The sequence below is a fragment of the Montipora foliosa genome, chromosome 12 (assembly GCF_036669935.1).
Source record: "Montipora foliosa isolate CH-2021 chromosome 12, ASM3666993v2, whole genome shotgun sequence".
NCBI classification, from domain to species: Eukaryota; Metazoa; Cnidaria; class Anthozoa; order Scleractinia; family Acroporidae; genus Montipora; species Montipora foliosa.
Genome location: NC_090880.1, coordinates 18,042,316 through 18,052,315, shown reverse-complemented (window position 1 = coordinate 18,052,315; position 10,000 = coordinate 18,042,316). Strand labels below are relative to the sequence as shown.

General features: G+C 41.8%; 1 protein-coding gene across 1 annotated transcript in view; it reads right to left on the bottom strand.

Annotated features, from left to right (window-relative positions):
• Window positions 1–10,000, bottom strand: part of LOC137979219 (4-hydroxybutyrate coenzyme A transferase-like) — an 11,597-nt gene that overhangs the window by 1,270 nt on the left and 327 nt on the right. Inside the window, exons 2-8 of the mRNA XM_068826423.1 lie at window positions 9,818–9,925; window positions 9,258–9,410; window positions 8,251–8,490; window positions 7,750–7,938; window positions 6,948–7,163; window positions 6,166–6,303; window positions 455–583 (exon numbers count right to left, since the gene is read on the bottom strand). Coding sequence (XP_068682524.1) covers window positions 455–583; window positions 6,166–6,303; window positions 6,948–7,163; window positions 7,750–7,938; window positions 8,251–8,490; window positions 9,258–9,410; window positions 9,818–9,925 — 1,173 coding nt within the window. The remainder of the gene's footprint in view (window positions 1–454; window positions 584–6,165; window positions 6,304–6,947; window positions 7,164–7,749; window positions 7,939–8,250; window positions 8,491–9,257; window positions 9,411–9,817; window positions 9,926–10,000) is intronic.

Below are 10,000 nucleotides of genomic sequence, written 5' to 3'. Positions count from 1 at the left end.
GGCACTTATGCTAAAGAGAATAGGACAGCCACATCACCACGGGCTCCGTTCCCTCCTATTCTCGAATAGTGTGTGGGTTCTTTAACGTCCTACAGGGAACTTATGAGCAAGAAGGATATTTGTGACACGGGGACTACGGATTATATTCCTTATCTGCGAAGACTTGAAAGTCTAAATATTTACAGATGAAATTACATTTAGGCAGCATTTTCTCTTCAGTTACTTTAAGGATCAACCTTCCGCGCGACAGCCCGATGCTCTACCAGCTGAGCAACCGGTTAGCGGTCATACCCTACCGAAGCTAACCTGTCAGCGACATGACCGGGAAAACTAAGATAGCACACTCAGGGGATAGTTCTGCATCACTGCTGATAGAATTCAGTATTTTATTTATATTACACCTTGACGTAAACTCGATATCTCATTCATATATTGTTTTGGCGACTAAGCTCACCTTGTTTTAAGAAAGGTACAATCTTCGACTCGCCTCTCTTGGTGACAGAATTCAGCGCTAAGATAGGTTTACCTTGGCCATCCTCCCCAAGGGCTGCACCTCGTAAAAAGTCGATCTGACCACCAACACCTAAAAGCAGTAATTTATATTAAAGGGTACCTCCACTAAAACAAGAAAATATCGTTAAACCACAGAACATAATGATTACAATAAACATCGTTTCAAATTTTTCCAATGAAAGGGTTTGTATCTGAAATAAATAAATTTCAAAAACGCTCGTTTTGGTTTTCGAAATTCCCGGGCGCCGCCATCTTGAATCATTGTGACGTATCGTCGTTGCCTTGTTGTTTAAACAATAGGGCAACCATTACAGTTTTTAGAGGTCTCCTCGCCCCTTAATGCATATTTTGAAGTCAATATATAATCTCGTATTGTGGCAAATTTCAATATTGATGTTATGTTTGATCTTAGGTATTCAGCGGGCCAATCAAATTATGCAATAACCAATCAAATTCTCGAATTAGGTGGGTGGGGGAGCAGCAATGGCGTAGTGGCTGCAGCATTCACCCACCCCGTCAATGCAGCTCGGGTTCGATTCCGGACTCGTGGCCACATGTGGGTTAAGTTTGCTGTTGGTTTTTTATTCTGATGATGGATTTGACAGTATTTTTTCCGAGTACTCCGGTTTTCCCCTCTCCACAAAAACCAATATTTGATTTCAAATGATTTGATTCGAGTTAATTTCGTTAGTGTCCCTACTTAGTGCTCTTGTGCTAAATCCATTGACACTTAAATAAAGTTGTTATTATTATGTCCATTCCTTGTAGACTCCGGCAGGATATTCAGAGCGGGTTACAACAAGTCACCACGGGTCCCACGTCTCTCTTTTCCTTCTTCTTACAGGGACAGTACTTCCCCTCCTTAGTATCTTTGCTGTCCCCAGCAATGCTGTTTTCTGAATCACTTCCAACTTCACATTCACGCCGATTCGCTTCATGTACTCCTTAAAGTTGACTGATACGGCTCCAAGGGCCCCAATAACAACAGGCACTACAACGGGCTTCTGTTCTTACCAGCTATTAGCTCTTTCCAATCCACATTTACCACAAAGTTGCCAGTGAATATAGCGCGCCACATTATTGAGCCTTCTTTACATTCTGTCTCCGCCAGCTTACCGCACTCACTCACCACATGGGCCACCGTTTCTCCCTTACTTCCGCATATTCTGCACAAAGGGGATTCTGCTGTGTGATCAATATGAAATCTCATATAATTTGTTCTCAAAGCTTGTTCTTGGGCGCTACATATCAGGGCGACAATACATCCTCTCAAAGCTCCTTTTGCAATCCACTGCCAAGTTCTATCCCAGTCAATACCTTCCTTTTCTCTCACATACTTCCCATTTATTGTTTTCTACTTCCATTCATTCTCCTTCTCGTTTGCTTCATTCACTTTGTACTCCTTTGGATCCACAGCCTCTGAGATGTTGAATACATTACTATCTCCAACTTTCCTGAGTAATGCCTCTTCACTATTTCTCACATACCAGCTCATTCCAAGTTATTCTCTTCTTCCCTCACGCAGCTCTCACAACTAATCAGGCCTCTTCCTCCCTTCTTTACGGGTACGTATATTCTGGTAACGTCACTTCTTGGGTGCAGCTCCTCATTCATTGTCATGATTTTTCTAGACTTCCTATCTATTTTCTGAAGTTCCTCCTTATTCCATTTAATTGTTCCTGCTCCATACCTCATGAGCGACACAGCCCAAGTGTTTGCTTTGATCTTGTTCTTATTACTGAGCTGAGATTCCATGACAAGTTTGAACCGCCTTAAGTACTCTGTTCGAAATATGTCTTTCATATCCCTCTCCTTGAACTTGTCCAACTCTAGAACGCCTACAATTGTAGATACTTTTAACCAGTCATCAACTTCATACCCTCACTTTTACACAAATTCACCCACTCCAGCTACACAACACCACATTTCTTTATCCCAAATTCCATTTCTATGTCTTGGCCAATCAACTGTACGGTAGATGCAAGGTTTTCAATCCCTGCTTTATTGTTCCCATAGACCTTCAAGTCGTCCATTAAGAACAAGTGATTTATTTTGACATCTCTTAAGGTATATCCAGCTTTGATCTTGGTCAAAGGTACCATGCATTAAACAGCGAAGATATGGGGGGACAGGATGTTTCCTTGAAAGATCCCCCGTCTAATATCAACTAAACCAAGTGTCTTTCCACAAGATGTCAGTTCTGTCGCTCTGTCTATACCCCCGGCACCCTGTTCCTCTATTTTTTCATCGACTGTAGTCATTCTGCTCCTTATTCATCTATCTAGACGGAAGTAAACCACTCATTCTTTCTGATAGCTCTAGCCTGATCACATAGTCTCTACTCTGTTATCTTCGGTAAACCTCCTTCCTTCCAGACAGCATGCATTCTCTTTCTGTGTCCTCTGACTCGTCTGCCACTTTCACCAACTGGCTTACTCAGGTAGTAGCACTCCATTACAGGAATGTTCATATCTCTGCTCCACTTCATTCCGGCAGTTATTATTATTATATCGTAGAGGCGGAAGGCCGTCATAAAAGTAAGAAAATTATCTGATTCTAACTTGTTTCTCTGTTTTGGAAGTTGTTCGAAATCTGCGGTTAACAGGCAAGAAACGCGCTGCAATCAAAACAAGTTTCTTTGCTTTTTTTTAAAAAAACGGAAATTCTAGCCTAACTTCTGCCACTTGAATTGCTGTCGTTTCGCCCACAATGAAAGTCCATTCGCCCGAACTGAAAAAGTGTTTCCCGGACTATTCGGGCAACCGAATTGAGCATGTTTCGTACACAACGATCAACCTGCGTTGCGCGCGCTTGACAAACTTTATTTGCTGAGTAAATGCTTGTGTCATATATACTAATACGGAAAGATTACGCTGGTTCGTGTATGTACGAATTTGATTTTTAAGTTTTGAGTTTTGAGTTTTGAGTGAAGCTCCAGTACTTGGCTAAGTAGCCTGACTTCTAGTTGTTATACACAATTGTGGTCTCATTCACACAGAAGCTAATCCTGCCAAGCTAATCCTGCCAAGCCGACTACATGCTGGAACTTTGGAGAGAGAAACTTTGACCTTTGGGTGAGATTCTAGAATACCCGGCCTTTTTTTTTTTCACGGCATAAATATGTTGGTCACGCACTCCCGCAGTCGTAAACGAAATGAAATTCAGTGATTCTATAACTAGTGCTACCGTTTAGAACGAGTACACATCGAGTATTAATTGATGTGTTCTTTCTTTTTGGTTTGCGTTCGTTCGGGGGCAACTCTTTTAGAACGAGTAATAATCGAGTGTTTCTTTGGTCGTCTGCGTTGAGTTCGTTATTAGGGACTGTGTTTTGTCGGGCGCGAACAATTGTATAATCGGAAGAATACTGCGGGACAGCGGGAGCAGTTCCAGATCTTAGTGGCCGGGTATTCTAGAATCTAGCCAAACTTTGAATTGTGTTTGCTATTAGTTATGTTATAGTCGAAGCTCTCGTAAGCGACCACCCAGGGAAACCGAAAAAGCGATTGCTACTAGAGCTGGTCGCTTTATATTTCAACAGACTTAAATGATTAGAAAGTGTCTTGGATTTGTAAATTCCTATCGATGGTACAGAAGATAAGGGGAACTTCATTATTCACATTCACATATGCCAAAATATCCTCACAAATCATTCCCAGCCAAAACAATGAAAGCCCGCCTTGAAGAGCGAGGCTATCCTAAGCAGTCGGTTCTTAAACAAACAGCTAAACCCGGCGACAAAATTTGTACCATATTGATTCGTCACAACATACAACCCAGCAGTGTCAAATCTTCAAGAAATACTGACGCGCAACTCAGACGAGTTTTATTGAAAACCAGCCATTGCTGGCAAACATATTCAAGAAACCTCCTTACAGATCATACAAGAGGCGTAAATCACTCGAGTACATGCTCGTTGAAGCGCGCTTTCATAATTATTTGTGACCACAAACTCACAAATGGGAGACCGTGCAGGTCTGCCACATTCTTTCAAATTCTCAGCGCCAAGGGTTGTGGTCGCAACAAGATAGAGCTGGTCGCGTACGAGAGTGGTCGCGGTGAGAGCTTCGGTATCCGGTCATCTCGCCACCACGGAGTTTCGCCACCTACTAACTCGCCACCAAGAAACCACCTCGCCACCAACCAACTCGAAGTCACCTCGCCACCAAACACTAGAGTAAAGTAGTCACGGTGAATTAGCTGTTCGAACGAGAGTAAAGTAGTCGAGGTGAATTAGCTGTTCGAAGGAGAGTAAAGTAGTCGAGGTGAATTAGCTGTTCGAACGAGAGTAAAATAGTCGTGGTGAATTTGCTGTTCGAACGAGAGCAAAGTAGTCGAGGCGAATTAGCTGTTCGAACGAGGGTAAAGTAGCCGAGGTGAATTAGCGGTTCGAATGAGAGTAAAGTAGCCGAGGTGAATTAGTAGTCGAGTAGTGACGTGATTTCATAAATGTTCCGTTGTCTAGGGCAACACTACTCTGTCCGCGCGCGTTGAAGTTCGTATAAGTTAAACAGTTCTAATAGGATTGATGACTCTCAATAACTATATTTTTTTGAGAACTGGCTTCAGTTGTTATTGCTGGCTTCGCTGTTTTGTTTGCATTTATGTAATTGTTTCATAAGGCTTTGCATGAGTTTTTTTTGAATACTTAGTCAAAAAAAGAATACAAGAAGAAACCACACTAAATTCTTATTGATCATGACTTTTTCAGGTTTGGTGGCCCCCGGCAGGGGGCCGGTGGCTCCTGAAAGAGCCGTTTGTAAGTTGGGCTTTCAGCATCTGGTGGTAGGGTCATTGATGTAACTGCACAGCTTCAGCAGACGGCGGGCTGTTATCTCACTGCTGTTGTAGTCCTCCCAGTACTTGAAAATCTTCGACTGCAACAAGCGGTACTTTCTCCTCTGGATACGGGAAACCTTGCCGTCAGACACTAGTTTTACCTGGATCGATACGAGCCTGGCTTCCTAGTGCAGCAGCTCCACTAACAGATAGAAGGGTAAGTGGATGCGGTTGTTTGCCCTTCGGTTAAGGCTGTGGTGCCACCCCTCGATGTCGTTGTTCGTCCTAATGGGCAGCATGTAGACGGACCAGCAGGAAGGAGGCCACATTGTGCTGGTAACCCAGGTGTCAGCTACGTACTTGACTAGTTCCCGAAGAGTCGTGGTGGTGGCGCTGTCGCTGAGACGCTGGAACATGGGTGGGATATCAGCTTCTGGTAGAAAGGGCAGGGCCATCACCTTTTGCATGTATTTGTATGTGGGGCTGTCCGACTGTATGTTCGACTGTCTTATGTATCGGGCGAGCGGGTTGTCACTTCGGGCGAACTGGCTTAGTGCGAATAGGCTATTCGGCGAAACGCAAGGCTGCTGCCTAAGAAAATTTTAAAGGGGCCCTCAGAGCTAAACGCTGAGAACTTAGGAGCCCAACATATGAAGTAAAAGGTGTTGCTGTGAAAAATTAAGGAGCCCAGAGCTATTCTTTGGGAGCCCCAGGCTACCGGGCTCCTGTTAGGCAACAGCCTTGAAAACGACCTGGAATTTGCGGTAAACGCGTTGCTAAATCATCTCTCTAACAGCTCCCTTGCAGGAATCCTTTAAAAATGTGACAGTGATTAGAATATGATTACGATTAGAATATGCGCTACCATCATACCTGAGTACAATCTCGTGCCAATGGAATCAGAAACAACTTGACCAGTAAGATCCACTTCGATACAGGAATTTATCGCGGTCACTTTGGGGTTCTGAGTGATGATTGAGACCAAGTTAACAAAACCAACGTCCAGCATCACTAGAATAGTTAAAACAACAAGACAAGAAAAACGGGACATGAAAAAATATTGAACATTAATAACAACTGCAGAAAATGGGACAAGGATGCAATATAAGGGACAAAAATGGGATTTGCGTTCAATAATCCCACAAAAGTTGTTGACGTCTCCCAAACTGTCTGCAAGTGTGTGATGTCGATGCACCAACAAGGCAATGTGTAGTGACACCTCATAGAGGAACACTGCTTTTAGTTTTTAGTGACCAAGTATGCCTATTGGTTATAAGTTCCGCATTGTCAAAAACCCACCTTCAGATCTACTTTATTTAAAAAGAATCAATAACATAACTGAAATTTACATCCCAAGGACTGAATAGGTATATCCTTCTCTGTAAAATAAATAAATATTATTCCTTGAGCTGTGCCTCTACTGTTTAATTATAGAACGCATCTTAAGACTTCGTTTTTCCTGGCAAATCCAATTAGAATTAGTTTCCATTCACATGAAAAGCAAACTAATCAATATTTCACAGGTTTTTCACCTCGACTTGCACTGAAAACCAGAGTTACACGAATTCAAGTTTGTTCAACACTGCTGTAAATATTTCTAAAACTGACAAAAATGAATCAAACTATAGCTACTCCTGCTTCGTTGAAACACTCACCAACAAAGGGGTTTTGATCGATAAACTCGAACACCTTTTCAGTGCCAATGACAAAACTTCCAACGCATCGACCAGGCAGCACCTTCTTGAAAGCATTCGTTACTGCCCCTCTCTCAACCAAAGGCACAACACCATCGCTAAACATTTCTGAGTGAATACCAAGGTTTTTATGATCCAACATTCGACTGAGACATGCATCTGGTATGGACCCAATGCCTTTAGAGTAAATAGTAAAAAAAAAAGTATGCATTGGGATCAGGATATATTGGCAAAGAGGTGAGGGATTCACCATTCACCTTATTGGGTTCGATGCCCAACTCTAAATGCAAAGTTACATGTCATTGATCCCTAAACCATCTGCAATGTCAGTCATCATTGGGTAGTTGTGCAATAAAGCAGAAACCCATTGGGTGAAAAAAAAGTGATTGTTATACTTGTCTTGGAGTCTAGGACTTACCTGTATAGTATTAGGTTCCCTAGAGTAGAAGTCAACCCCAAACAAAAAAAGGAAAAATACACTTGGGAATTATGGACTCAGAGATACACAAATCAAGCCCACCATAATTGGGTCTTTTGCTAGCCATACACCTTATTCCAAAATGGCCCCCATTTTAGTATTCTTTTGTTTTCTTGCAAATTGGCCCTTTTGGCCTTTCTTTTAAATGTAAATTGAAAAGAATATTTAACCGTCAACAAGGCCGAAAGGGCCATTTTGCAATCAAACAAAAGAGTACTAAAATGGCGGCCATTTTGGAATAAAATATTGACTTACAGTATTTTATGATCATACTAAATCACTAACCCATTTGCAGTGAGGCACCATCTTCCACTAGGTTGTTAGCAATCAGTTCACCAATTTTAGCTTCTTCTGGGGACTCTGGTTTGACCTTGAGCTCTGGAAGTTTGAACTCATGAACACACAGTACATCAAGATGAGACTGATGAATTCCGCCGGGACCATGGGTGCGAGGACAGCGGGGATTGACAAGTCCTGTGCACAAATATTGACAAAAAAAATTGACATCATCAATCTCATCGTCACCATCATCGTCATCATCACTACCATTACCGCCATGATCACAAGTTTCTCCACTCGAAAGAGCAAGGGTTTTCATTGTGATTTATATAATACATACCGGTAGTTTTCTGTATCAAGATTGTATTTCTCAATTTTTATCAATGTTGTTTGGATAAGGTCCCTACATATAAATACTTATTTTTAACTGGATCAACATACCCTTTATTATTACACAAGTTCTACAGTAACAGCACAGTGGGATGTACTCCCACTTGAATGACCTACCTATAATATACCTAGCATTCTGTATTGCAGATCTTGTACAGTCAACACTTGGACCCAGTGTACAAAATCCATGTTTATCAGGTGGACTAACTTGTATCAGAGCAACATCCAGATCAATTATCTTGCGTTGGAAAAGAAGAGGAATCTCACTCAAAAAGATAGGAGTGTAATCAGCACGACCCTCATTCACAGCTTTGCGACAATTGGCACCAGTGAACAAGGAATTGCTTCTAAAAATTCCTACAATCAAGAAAAATAATGAACCTATTTGAATGCAAGGCAGACAAAGTAACAGTGTATAAGGCTTTACATTTATGAGGAGGGGGGTATGGAGGGGGGCATGGTTTCTTTAACCCACTGACTCCAAGACTCGATCTTCCTAAATTAATCAGGAATATGATGGATGACTGCCAGCCGCCTCAACATTTCATATTGAGCATGGCATTAAAATTCAAAGTTATTCAGTGTCAGTCACGCTTGACCAAAAACCGCAAATCACAGAACGAAAAAAAAAAAACAGTCAGGTCATATCTTCAAACAACTCTGGTAAACACTCAAAAACCAAGGAATCATTTCCTTGGAAATTCAAGATAGTTCACACTAGTCTTTTAAATTGCCATATCATTTTTTTACTGAAAATTTATAGGTTTCTGGCAGACTAGTTTCTGTAACCGACATACAGGGGAAATACTCATGGGAATTTTAATAGACAGTTAAAAATTGCTGCGCTGTTGTAAATTTCAAAAAATATTAAAGGCGCATGGCAACTGATCATGCACACACAAAAAAACGTTTAACAAGTCGAAACTGGAACGTCACTCATCCATTTCTTTGGACGAGTGGCAAATCAAAGAATGTTGAGGCGGTTGGCAGAGTCTTCCTTCCTCTTCCCGACTGATCTAGAAAGATGAAAGGAGACTCTGCTCGCAGGGTATCTAGAAATTATGGCCAAAACCGCTGAAAATCTCAATGCCCCCTCTACGAGCCTCCAATCATTTAAAGCTTACCTTCAAACTCGGGAGACACGACTTGATCGTGTCCTTCAGTGTGGATATGAATTAACTTTACATCCTTTAACTGAGCTTCTTGTCCTCTCCTTGCCAATGCATCAAGTAGTGGACCAGGTGTTGCTGCGCCCCCATGAACAAAAACTTTCATTCCTAGAAATGAATTTAAAGAGTGAAGACAGCAGAGTCTAAAGGAAAGTCATTGGAAGCCAGCCAATCACTAATGTTGAAGAATGCCAGGCAAACAGTTAGCTGGTTAGCTGATTGTGCATTAACAGCTTAGTCTGGCTTGCAAATAATATGATCTGAACCCTACCAAGGATTGACAGGTCAGGATGCGACTGGTAGTAATCGTTTTTCAATTGGCATCGACAAGAGGTAGGAGAGTTACGACAAAATATATGTGACGTACAAGTCTTGCTCAGTGCATACACCGAGGTCGGATCACAAATAGAACTTCCATTGCCAGACATGGAAATAACACATGCAATCTGATTAAAAGCTGAACTAAAGAAGCAAATGCATACTGAGCCCACCAAGACAACCGATTTGTTATTCACCTGACTGGATTATTTGGACAGCTTCGTCGGGAGATTTCCATGCTGGCGTTTTGCCCGGGAGAGGATGGAACGGCTCGAAGGCGTAAGTGTAGTAACTTCGACCTAAGGCTGGAACAGAACATGCATATACTTAACGAACTTCTTTTTTAATTATAAAAGTAGATTATTTACTTCTTCTTTTTA